The sequence below is a fragment of the Enoplosus armatus genome, chromosome 4, assembly GCF_043641665.1.
Source record: "Enoplosus armatus isolate fEnoArm2 chromosome 4, fEnoArm2.hap1, whole genome shotgun sequence".
NCBI lineage: Eukaryota > Metazoa > Chordata > Actinopteri > Centrarchiformes > Enoplosidae > Enoplosus > Enoplosus armatus.
Genome location: NC_092183.1, coordinates 14,756,668 through 14,769,617, shown reverse-complemented (window position 1 = coordinate 14,769,617; position 12,950 = coordinate 14,756,668). Strand labels below are relative to the sequence as shown.

General features: G+C 39.9%; 1 protein-coding gene across 1 annotated transcript; it reads right to left on the bottom strand.

The window, feature by feature from the left end:
- Window positions 1-929: 929 nt before the first annotated feature.
- On the bottom strand, window positions 930-11,403 carry LOC139284397 (apoptosis-inducing factor 3). Its single transcript, XM_070904653.1, has 19 exons — window positions 11,373-11,403; window positions 7,239-7,452; window positions 6,247-6,356; window positions 6,045-6,154; window positions 5,897-5,941; window positions 5,710-5,806; window positions 5,506-5,618; window positions 5,056-5,142; window positions 4,843-4,934; window positions 4,617-4,747; window positions 3,924-4,039; window positions 3,612-3,683; window positions 2,884-2,947; window positions 2,690-2,766; window positions 2,492-2,609; window positions 2,277-2,375; window positions 1,971-2,046; window positions 1,666-1,770; window positions 930-972 (listed from the first exon to the last, which is right to left on the bottom strand). Exons 1-19 carry the CDS (start codon window positions 11,401-11,403, stop codon window positions 930-932), a joined length of 1,800 nt encoding a protein of 599 aa, XP_070760754.1.
- Window positions 11,404-12,950: the final 1,547 nt, after the last annotated feature.

The following is a 12,950-nucleotide window of genomic DNA, read 5'->3' as shown; positions in this document are numbered from 1 at the left end:
TGAAGGTGACAGCTATAAAAAATAATCTTAAGCTACTATAGGATTTGTCTAAAGGGGTGATATCTATTTATTAGAAAATACATATAATACACTGTGCAAGCACTAGTGTGTGAAGTCTGATTAGAATTTAATCTATTAGCAAGGCAACCAGTACAAAGAGGTGTGTTGTAATCCTAGAAACTGTCATTTATTACGAATTAAAGCTGCACATGTGAGTGTCTGTGTGTGTGTGTGTGTGTGTGTGTGTGTGTGTGTGTGTATGTGTGTGTGTGTTAGTGAGTCGGTTAAAAGCTGCATTCAGGATTCTGCTGCAAAGTGATTATGCAGTTTGTTTTTAGCACATTTTGTTTTTGCTGATGCATCTAGACTGAAATCTCTCTGTTCAGGGGGTTATTTGCTTTTAAAACTCCTGTTATAGTAAATTATAACATGCAGATCTGCATACAACCAAAGCTGTTATTTAAAACTTAGAAAAAATTCAGTTCAAATTTTATGTTCTTATTTTGTTACAGTGCATTCAGGATTATATCTATATACAATGTTATTTGTACAAAAAAAATGCCAATGCCCATCTGTGGCTTCTTATAAACAAAGTGTACAGGTAGATACATCTTGCAGCAGCGCAGAGGCTGAATCCAGCTTTGTTGTGAAACTTGACAACATTAGTCATAAAAGACCTGCCGACACAGTGATTGAGTGTATTCAGGCCGTGCAGGGCTCCGTTTTGTCACGTCAAAGTGTCTCTCAGGAACAAGTCTCAGTGTCGTCCTCTGGAAAGTGTGTCTCCGGCAGTCCGGCCTCCAGTGTGTGTTTGAGTGTGTGTCTGTGTGTGTGTGTCCAAACCGGGATAGCTGCTCAGTGTCTCAGCACCATAAGTGTCCGTATTGAGGTGGACTTCGGGTCTGTCCTTGTGACCTTCAGATGTGAAGTCATTGAGAGCCTTTGTCAATCAACCAAGAAATGTCTCCAGTCCTGCAAAACAAAACAACTGCAGTGAGACGCACTAACATGTTTGTCAAGTCGATTAGCTGACAGCTGCCTCCACATGGTCAATATGAGTGAAATGGAAAATAGAAAAAGCTCATTATTTGTCCGTACTTGCCAAGCCGTGCTAGCATCCTTCAAATTTTGAGTTTGCATTATTAGAAATGAGAGACATGAGGAACATGAGGAACAATACAGTCAAGTCAGACCAACACAGACAGATACAGTGTGACAATAAAGTAACACAGCAACATGATATCAGAGTGGTAATACTTTATGTTAGTTCACTAATAATATTTAAATTAAATAATGAAGGATCAGACATGCAAATTATTAGGGTTAGGGGAATATCATTGTTTTTTTCCAGGGAACATGCACAGAAATAATTTCAAAATTAAGTAACCCGTAAAATAAAGTGTCACTGTATTAATTAGGCACAATAACAAAATAACTGGTGTTATTTTTCTGTAGTAGTCTGACGTGTAGTTTCAATAAGCCAACTGGTTCGGCTTGTGTAATACTTTCCATGTGATTAAAGTCACAAGCTCCTCGACTCGATGTGTTTTCTGTCACAGTGATAACATTTGTCATGTTTTTCTTCACAGTAAAACCTAAATGGACCTAAAGAACATAACAACTATTGTAACCGTGACCAGATTTAAGTCTGGGAAGGAGACTTACTCCACATCTCGTTTCTTAATCGTCTTTCCGGATCCTAAGACCTCTGCCACTCGGGACACAATGGGATCATAGTTCATGCTGGCAACAGCAACCACCTCCTCGCTCCTATAGATGGACCGGAGGAGGAAACAATGAGAAACTGTTGTTAAATTAGACCAGGAGTCACAATTTAAGACTAAAGTAAGATCATAAATACAGAGAAGATAATACAAGTTTAAACCAAATATGAATCTACTTTACATTCTCCCGTTTATTTAAGATTGTAATGAAAAATTAACTAAGAATCAATACAAAATAAATCTTACCTGGTGTAAAACGCCACAAATCTCAGTTCGTCCAGATCTCCTTGTATAATGACATCATCAAATCCATCACCATAACCTTCACAAATAGAAAATTATATTTATATATTTGTCAAAAAACAGTCCAATTCAGGCTCAGTTCTCAGTCTCAAGTCTTTACTTTTAATTTTGCAGCTAGATGGCGATGTAGTAACTACACTTGACAGCACAAATCTCATATTTTTCAACCTCTGAGCTTTCTCTTATTGCATGTCTGCCTCATGACACTAATAAAAAATCTGACACTTTAAACTAAAGATAGATGCTTACCTGCATAACGTATGGTCTTCCCAAACATGTATGACCAGAAGTAAGGCACAGTTTTGATCTCAGTGGCTCTGCCCATCATGCTGAGAGCTGCCACCCTTCCTGTCAGGAAGGTTCAAAACAAACAACATTCATATGCTCGTCTTTAAGCACGTAATTCATCATCGCAGCAACTTATAACAGCCTTAGATATGCAGATCAAGCTGTATCACACTCACCGTGTACATGAGCCATTTGCCAGTGAGGGATGTTCACCTTCTTGTTGTTGCGTGGCGGGAAAGGAAAGATCACCACATCTCCTCCAGCAAAGACCCCGTCAGCATTCGTCTGCATCATCTGGGAGAAAGTTTAGAAGAGTAAATGAATAAAAAATGGGTCAAAACACTTTCACTCAGGCTTCAGGTTTTGCAAAATACCTTGTTGACAGTGATGAAGCCCTTGGAGTCCATGTGGATGCCGCTCTGTTTCAGGAAGCCGGTTGCAGGAACACTTCCTGCAGGAGAGGAGACACATGAGAGAAAACAAGGGAACCAAACGGTTATTGTCATCATCTGCTGTGATTATAAGTCACAGCAGATAATGAAAGAAAGGTTCATTTTTACATCCTCACCTGCTCCAATGACACACACGTCTGCCCGCAGGACTTTTCCACTCTTCAGCACCACCTCTTTCAGCTGTGTCACAGGAAAAACAAAATGTCCAGGCCATGTACTAGATATGCATACTGACATTAACGGCTTTGACACAAAATGGAGATTACACTTATTTTTTTGGTCAGCCTCTTACAGTGAGTGATGGGGTTGTTCACGTGTATGTATATGTATGCATCACATTTTATAGATGAGGTGAATATTACTGTTGTGCAACTCCGCACCTCTCAGTGTAGAGATGTCCAAACTCTAAATTTAATGCTCACTGCTCACTATAAAGTAAACTACTGAGTGTCTAGTGCCCTATAAAGTCACAGTGTGTGTGATTTCAAACTCAAGTTTTCAAGCGTTTGAATTAAAATCTTTAAATAATTTGTGGGGTTCATTTCTGTTGCCAGCACTGTCACAGAACACCCACGCTCCTGATGAAGCAGACTATTAAACTCTTAATAAATAATACATTTCGGAAGTTTGATTTCAAAATGTGAGTTTTGTTGCTCATTTAGTCATTGAAAAACTTTGAATCTAACTTTTCAAGGGCTTTAAAGTTGACACACTCCTTTCCACAGCTTTACTTTTGGCTAATTTCCTTGTGTTTCTTATCTGAGTCATCTTCATCGTGGACTAGACGAGAGAGGATAGTGCTGCTAAGCATCATGTTATGCAGTTTCTCTCACTTTCTGAATACCTGTCCATGATGGCCAATCATCTCTGACACCTCGTTCAGCATGTAGAACTTCACCCTGTTTTCCTCAAACAGCTGCAAAGACAAAACACGCCACAGACACGGTAACCCTGTGAGAACATTTGCATGTGTCTGCTTTGCTAATGAGGAGATTTATGCTTTCTCTTGTGGTTACTGCGGTATTGACCAGAAAAACGTGATTTGCATTTTAACTAGTGGGATGTTTTTTTCCCTTCCCCCAGAGAGTAATGACGACAGTATTCTGGAGGTGCTTCATGTTCTGAAAAGCTTGATTTCCCAGGAGTGTGTCTCTACCTTCATTATGGCTTTCCCTACTTTCTCCCCGAGAGCTTTTTTAAAGGGGACGGACTCAATCCCGATGACAGACACAGAGTGGGCCTTGTCAGTTAGAGCTGCAGCCACCTCCATACCTGCAAACACATCAAATATACAACATGCAGTTAATATACGTTAATATGATGCAGACGGGTGACAAATGAAAGAAAACACCTGAATAAATGAGTGGAGAAACACAACAGATGCAGATGCTTTGAAGAGCAGCAAATCCTCACATATGTAAAGCTGGAACCATGAAATGTTTTTGCATGAAAAATGACTGAAACGATTAGTTGCCAATCAATTTTCTGTCAATCGATTAATCGACAAATCGTTTTTCAGCTGTACATTTTCATGCGTTTCGTGTGCAAAAATCTCTGAAGTAACTAGTAACTAAAGCTGTCAAATAATTGTAGTGGGGTAAAAAGTAAAAATTTCCCTCTGAATTGGAATGGAGTAGAAATATAAAGTGGCATGAGAAGAAAATACTCGCGGAGAGTACAAGTACCTTAAATGTGGACTGAAGTACAGTACTTGAATAAATGTACTTAGTTACATTCCACCTCTGTACTTTACCAGCTCACTTTCTGGAGTTTTTCCCCCCTTAATTTGCCACTCATCTTAATCAGCACAAATGGAAATAATGTGTTTATAAATGTGTCTTTTTCACACCGACAAACGATGTTCCCACAATCACAGCATTCTTGTTGTTGGCCAGCCTCGCTGTGCTGTTGGCGTCCTCAGGCGTCCTGAGGTGGAACACGTTCCTGACTTCCTTGCCTTTGTAGGTCATTGGTTTGGGTCTTTTGAGCAGGAAAATGGAAGCAATCAGATGTCAGTTTATCAATTCATAATCTCAGCTGCTTAATTATCACGTGTGATAAAAGTTCTTCCTCACTTGCTTCCTGTAGCAATAAAGAGCTTTCTGTACTCCATCCTCAAGCCATCTTCAAAGGTCACAGATCGTGTTTTGACATCTATTGCCACGACCTAAAGCAAACATCAAGGGGCCATACAGGTTTATGCGTCGGAGGAAATTGCCACGGATAGATATAATTAATTAATTGATTGATCATCATTAGCCACCTGATGATAAATCACCACCTCTCACCTCTTTCTCTGTGAGCAGTTCAATGTCATGGTCCTGTAGGAAGTCCATGGAGCGCAGTCTTAGCTGCTCTGCTGTGCTGTCTAAGGACTAAGGGTCAGCAAGTTAGTGCTGAGTACATCAACAGATAAATGAAATACCATCAAACAGAAATCCTTGAATCCAAAAGCAATCTTTCTAAAAGCAAGAGTTCGGACAATTGTAAGCCGCCAATCAATAATAATCCTTTTCAAGCTTTTCATGGCGATGTAAAGTCACATCCTTTTAGATGTCTGTTTACTTTTGCACAGGTCACTCTGTTTAAATCTGCGTTGCTGTGAAGTGTAGCTGTTCCCCAAAGAGCTCCTGTTTTAGCACCACTGACCAAAGCAGCACCTCTGCAGTGTGTTACGTAACTTTTTCAGCAAAGTCAGTTCTGTCTCAGTTTACTGTGGTCAGGGTCTGTGTACAAACCTTACTCAGTTTAGGCCTGTCATATGGAGGATGTCGGTCCATGGTGCACATGACGATGCGATCGGTGAAGCCCTCTTGCCTCAGCGTCTCTGCACACACCAGACCTGCTGGACCTGTGGAGACGTTACAATACAATACGATACAACTGGATCCTTGTTGTTGGAGTGGTGGTCAGTAAAGACAGAGGGACAAAAAGACTCTGACCTGAGCCAATGATGAGAACGTGGCTGAAGCCCGTGCTGGAGTTAATGACTGCTGAACATCGGGTCATGGGCTTTGACCTTTTCTGTGACTGAAGAGCCTGGATATGTTTAAAAAAAAAAGATCTCAGATTAATCAGGTGGTCCATTTCTCTCTCTGCATAAATTCTCTGCATTGTTTTTCTTGTTACCTGCTTGTTTGCACGAATGATCACCTTGTCCTTTTCAACTCTGACCTGGAGCAAACAGACATGAGCGATGTGTACACGTTTTGATGGTGCTTAGAGATATGATAAGGCAGGGAATGTGTTAAGAGACAGCACCAGCGGGGAAGGTCACCTGGAAGGTAGGCAGGCTGTCCAGCCCAGGGAAGTCCTCGAGGTCCCCTGTTGCAATGTTGAAACATGCCCCGTGCCAGGGACAGCGCACGTGTCCTTTTGACAACACACCTGGAATCACAGGAAAATGACAACAGTGTCAAGTGCATGATATTATACATTATTAAGGATGTTAAATTCATACCAGAAAATATTGTGCTCACCTTTGACCAGGGGTGCTCCATAGTGTGGACACTTGTGGGCCATGGCTGAGAACTCCCCGTGTTCTTTGATCAACAAAGCTCTGCCACTTCCCAAGTCAACCTCTCGCATCCTGTCACACAAAAACAAAAAGGTGTGTGTGCTTTCGTAACTGTTGTATGATTAAATCCTTCAAGGCGACACACACACAAAGGCCATTTTGACAGATGAAAAACAACCTGTAGGAAAACTGTCACCATGAAAACACAGCAAGGACGCATCAGGACGTAACGTGAGCAGATAAATCTATCCATCTTAGCTTCTCTGGTAGCAACGATGAGCCAAATAAATTAAAGGAACAGTTTAACACACAAAAATACTTACGCCAAAGGTGGTTAATTTGGTATTTAAAGGATAGAAGAAATGACGCAATCTTCCTCTTACATAGTAAAAGTAAAAACTCATTAGTGATAAAACACACCTGCACTCAATTCAATTGCTGCTGCAGCCTTATTTGGTCTGGTATGACCAGTAGCTTATGGTGGCTAATGTTAGCTAATGTTAGTTTTTAATTGTCACTTGTGCCGCTGTTCAGCAAAAATTACGAAAGAAAGAAATTGTCTCGCTTTAAGATGGCCTGTGTTGAAAACTAAAAAGTGCTTTCTGCTGGACAAACTATGAAATCCTGCCACTGTTAATAAATGAATCAAATATATTCTTAGTATTTCTTAACTGCAATGTCTAATTAGCCTAATTAACATATACTCTGATACTGATGTATCTCTGATGAGCCAATAAAGGAAAAATGTGTTTTATTGTGTTTTGGAGTGAACTGTCCCTTTAAGATGTGAACTTATATCCTTCTGGACTCTTCTTCATTTCACTCTAATATATGTTTCAGTTTGATTCACGTTTGTGTGATGTGCACCATAATAGTGCACACCAGCTTATTCACCTCCTCATGCAGGTGTGCATGTGTATGCGTGTGTCAGAAGTTTGTTTTTTATCGTCTTACTGTCCGTTTTCCAGATCTTTAACATGACAGACGGAGGCCTCCACGTAGTCCCGTGGTTTGTGGTAGAGGGGGAGCGGGGTGGAGTCGTCATCAGAGCCGTGTCCCAGGGCCCCGTTAGGCCTGCAGTCAGCAAAGGGACTCGCTTTGCCATTAGGTGACAGCCCGTCCGCCTCTTTTTCTTTTTCCAGGAGAGAGAGTTCCACTTTAACTTCAACTGCACAACACAGACACACCTCACTTAGAAACTGTCTGATAATGCATGACTGAACACATGCAGCTTACATTTAGCAGTGAAATTATGATGTAAAGATTATTAACGCTACCAATCAACAGTGGATTGCACTATTATTCCTGTATACCTATCCTTTGTTATTATTACTATCCGTCTCTGTTGCTTTGGAAGAGTAATTTGCCTTTCAGCTTGGAGAGACGTCTACAACTTTGACACAAACTGAGTCTGACGTCTCCACAACTGAAACAAATTGATGCAGGAAGCAGGTGAAGTGTGTAGGGGCAACCTTGTCCTTTTTTCTTTTCTTTTCCTTTCTACATTCTCGCCAGTAGCATAACTACAGGTATCATTCAGTTGTTCAACATTCAATATACAGTAGATCCAGATTTTCTACATATTATTAAAACATACTTGTCTTGTAAACAGCAGGAGATCAGTCATGACATTCCTATGCAGAACAGTGCCAAACATACTTTAAAAGTGTTTTGTGAAATATTGAAAATCCACACACATTGAGACAGGTAGCTCAACATTTTGCTACTGAATTAAAAACAAATCACACATTACTCTCCATACCACTCAATCTGTCTATACCTAAATTAACTTACTAAACTGGAAAATGTGATTTTGACAGGATAACAGTGCCTTAAATAATAACATTTCCACAAAGGAAATTGACATAAACACAAAAAAACATTTGAGTACAGCTTAAACCAGCAGTGTTTTGTGTTTTGTTCAGTATATTTATCTGTCTTTTGGGAGACATTCAGTTTTCTTTGAAGACATCTGATGCGCTGCTGTTGGCTTTATATTTCTGAACATTAAGAAATGGTTGTGTAACTCTTTTTTTGCACTGCAGCAGGCTTTATCTGTTCGGCTGGAAAAATGTGCTGATCATCCGGTTCTTACACAGTAATCTGGCTGGAATTTTCTCCTGCTGAGCAAGTCTTAATTAAAATCAATGGAAAATCATAATAGAGAGTGCAATTGCAGGAGAAAAGAAAGAGAAAGCTTTCCACAGCCGAAGAGAATCTCTAGATGCTGCCGTAATGTCTGCTGCTAAATCACCACACTGATGCTTCATTTGATCTGCACTAAAAAGTTCTGGTTTATAACGTGTACCAAAATATTTTCTGTCATGCTCTGATGTTGATCTTTTCAGTGCGTAGAGCTTTAACACAGACATCTTATTTAACTGAGAGTGAGCGCAGGGTGTTTAGATCCTTATGTATAATTTCACAGTAATCATAACCTTTCTGTATTTCTTCACATTTGTATGCAGTATGTTGTGTCTACAAGCTCTATCTCCCTCGTAAATAGTGTCATGGTGCCAATTTACTCCCACTTAAATGTATTACTATATATTTACTGTATATTCAGTGGGTGCTATTTTCATTTATACTTCACACTTAAATTTTAGGACTCAGAATAGACCACATTTATATTATTTTATGGAAAGTTGAAAATATCAATATTATCATTTATCAATCTAATACTTTAAGACTTCAGGGTAGCTGAATTAGTGGCTCCCTAAAGTTGTAATGTTTTAATGTTTCTGATTTAACCAAAGTCATGAACAAATTCAGTTCCAGTACTGAGCAGTGAATCTCTCTCCTCAGATACCCTGATAGACCCTCAGATAGCTGAATCTTAGTCATGACAAACTCAACTTAAAATAAAATATTCTTTAAAACTGAGGTTAGTATATCATAAGTGACTTCTCCACTCATGCTAGAGCACAGAGGGTCGAGGTAAATGGAGAGCTGTCATCAGCCCTTAATTGTGATATCAGTGTACCACAGGGATCAATTCTGGGTCCCCTGTTGTATACTGTATATAATGACTCTGCTATTCAAATGTACGCAGATGATACTGTCATTTATGTACATGCAATGGCCAAACAGCAAGCTGCATGTAAGGTCACAGCAGTGATGGCCCTTGTCACACTGTTGCTTAATAGCTTCACTTAAGAAAACAGTTTGTATTTTCTTCTCTAAGAGGTCAACAGATAATCTCACACCTAATGTTTATGTTGCAGGGGAAAAGCTGACAGTGGTATCTGATTTCAAATATCTTGGTGTAAGAATAGATTCTAATCTTATAAATTCGGCCTGTGGCAAGAGGGGATTGTATAATACTGTACGAGGAGGACTGCCTTCGGACAGTCGGCTTTTTCATTGAGACCAGCTCACACATGGAACAGTCTGCCAACACTTACCAGACTGTGACAATGGAGCGTGTGACTACTACATACTCTGTGACTTATTCAAATAACCTGAAGCATGCTTTGTTTCATGCATTATTGTCCTTTTGTGTTCTTATGAAGTGTGCAGTATTTTTGTTCCTAATTTAATGTATTTTATGTGTCTTTTGTAGCTGTCATTACACCTGCCCAGGGACAGCAGTTGAAATTAGCCAAGATGGCTAAACCGGTACACTAACAGAAATGTGCACTGCCCCTGTAATTTTAAACTGTACAAATAAATAAATAAAGCACTGAGCTGATCTGCCATGTCCTCCCTTGCCCAAATAATCACGCCCCTGTAATCACTGCAGGGAGATGGAAGACGTTGGCCTGCTCTATTCACCATATCTCTCTTGGTTTTAGCAAAGCGAAATATACACCTTTATTATCTGAGAAACACTTTGGTATGTGCGCATGTAAACACCTTCATTCATGTGTTCTGTGACTTCCTGTGACTGTATGATCTGACCCTCTTGATGGTAGAGATGACCTTTTGTCCTATTCTTTATGTGAATCTATAAAATATAAAGACAATCTGTCTAAAACCTTCCCCACTCTGTGAAAGTCTATCATATTCATAGATGTTTCTGTTCAGTTTGATTTGTCGTAGCAGGAGGTCACACTGTGATTGACACTGATTAATTAGTCCTCAGAGGCCTGACAGTCAGCAACGTCTCCTCTATCACACAGACATCTAGTCCCTCATCTTCCTCACTTCACCTCCACGTGATGCACTGACCAGATGATTTGATCTCAAAGCTTTTGTGTTTCCATACACCTGAGTAGGAAATGCAGTGCCTTATCATCAGCCGCAAGACTGCAGTGAAGCACGACAGCTAATCTCCTGGCCATGCTAACACTGAAATGGATACACATACAGCGTCATATTTTCATATTCATGTCTCAGCATGTAAGCCTTTTGACCACAGATGCCACAGAGAGTATTGAAATTCCTCCCACATAAAACACTATAGAGCAAACAGAGGAGGCAGGATATGAGAGGACATGTATAACAGGATTTGGAGGCTGTAGGTAGCTTTGAAAATTGTTCAAACTGAACAAACTGTCCCTAAATATATTTTTTAGAATAGCAAATAGTTACACAATAACACAAGAAATAATTGATCTCTGCATGGAACAACATGTGACTTCAGCTAGATTCACTGACATTGTAAAAATAATTGATAGACATGAGTGTCTTCTCTGTATGAAGTATTTCAAATGTCAATGGATTTTTCTATTATGACTGTATTATACATATGTTTTCCTGGATTTCATGGACTGCCATGTTATGAAACTTTTCTAAGATAAGCCACTTTCTCAAATCATTACTCAGCATTCTCCATAATCAACATTAAATATTCATCAGACTGAAACTTTAATCTGCATTGTTTGAATTTCCAGCTGAACACAACACTGCAAATTAGGGCAATAATTCAATATTTGACTTTTTTTGAATAATAATGTGATAATTGGATGTTATGACGTTATTGTTGAATGTAACATTATATATTTGTTGTACTGCAGTAAGTCAGGTGAGAGTACTCGAGAAACACCTGTTTTTCCTCATCTGCACGGGAGCTGTTATTGTGCTCATTGTTTTCTTTAAAACTGAACTCACCTACACCTGATAGAGGAAGGGAAACATGTTGGCTACCTGGTTTGGGTTTGGAGAAGCATCCTCCCATGGTGGGCCCAGGATTGAGGGACACCCAGGGAGAGGGAGGGAGGGGGGAGGGGAGGGGAGGCGCGGTCAGATCCTCGGGCTGGGCTGCTTAGTTGGGAGGTAACGATAACACAGAACTGTGTGTTTGAGAACCTGCAGGTCCGGGCTGGCCATCGCACACGTCAGCTCCTCCACATAATCTGCATGGACAGAGGGAACAACATTGTTAACAACACACACACACACACTGACTCACACACACACACACCAGACAGATCTGTGTCTCACCGGTTTACATGAGTGTAAAGTCTGATAACAACATGAGGGCTGTTGTCAGATAAAGTTTTTTTCCCTCTCTTACAAGATGGCTTGTTTGTCGTTGCTCAGGCGGTTTTAGAAATGTTTAAAGAATTGTCTGCTTTTAGCATTTCAATTACAATTTTGTCTTTCACGTTGACAAATCATTTGACCCCCATTTGTCTCCATACTTTTTTATGGTACTGGGTCTATGATCAATCATAGTCACTGACTGTGTGAGTCAGGATTAGACTCCCAAGGAAAGCTATCCAGATTATTTTGTGTGTGTGTCTATATAACATGTTAGTGCTTGTAAAAAGGAAACAATTGTGTTAATTAGGAACATTTCCACACACATTGTTACCTTTGTTCATGCATATTGCATGGGAAACCGTTAAATATTAACAGCACTCCGACACCTATTAACTTTCTTGTCACACTGCGCTTTAAAGGGAAGCAGGGGCCCCTTGAGTTTCAAAATCCCCCTGGTTTTGTTGCCACGTTGCCCTCACATTTATGCCAGCTCTGGTATTTCACCCACACATACAGTCGTGAGTTACTCACAGAGCACTGGCTGCCATGAATCTGAGCGAGACGCGGGGTGGCAGGTGTATTGCCCAACATGGTGCAATCCATCACCAAATTATCCTTTTGAGGTACAACCAAAAGGACTGCTTGATATTCCGAGCACATCTTAATGTCCTTGAACTTCAGAAAAAAAGTGTGCAGCGTTGAATGGAGCACTGCTTAGAAAAAGTTCCTGAGAACAAATGAGAAATGGAAAGATCTCTTCTGACTGGCCACAACTCTGCAGCTGAGATTGAGTTGTTCTTTTTAAACTATTTGTATTTGTTTGCAGTGGGTGAAGGTAACTAAGTACACTTACTCAAGTACTGTACTTAAGTATAATTTTGAGGTACTTGTACTTTACTTGAAGATATACTTCTATTGAACTACATTTCAGGAAAATATTGAACTTTTTACTTCACTACATTTATTTGACAGCTTTAGTTACTAGTGGCTGTGCAGATTAAGATAAGAAAACCAGTGTGTAGTTGGGTCCCTTGTTATATTTCAGATGTCTATGAGTTGTTGGCAGTCCTACCAAAGAGACATTTCACTTCTAAACGGATGGTTTCATTGAAATGACTGTTTACTGCCTCACTGAGTAAAATGATCTAATATTTAACAAAAAGGGCAAAGATGAATACAGATTTGTGTAGTAGAATTTAGTTTTTTCTCCTTTCCTCTCCCATTAATCATCTCACGATG

What these genes read in the sequence shown, in the direction of transcription:
- LOC139284397 (XM_070904653.1), bottom strand. Translation starts at nt 11,403, where the DNA reads ATGGGAGGATGCTTCTCCAAACCCAAACCAG. An exon ending in TGGAGCACCCCTGGTCAAAG is followed by an intron (nt 6,155 to 6,246) that starts GTGAGCACAATA and finishes CTGTGATTCCAG; the next exon opens with GTGTGTTGTCAAAAGGACAC. An exon ending in ACAGCCTGCCTACCTTCCAG is followed by an intron (nt 5,942 to 6,044) that starts GTGACCTTCCCC and finishes TGTTTGCTCCAG; the next exon opens with GTCAGAGTTGAAAAGGACAA.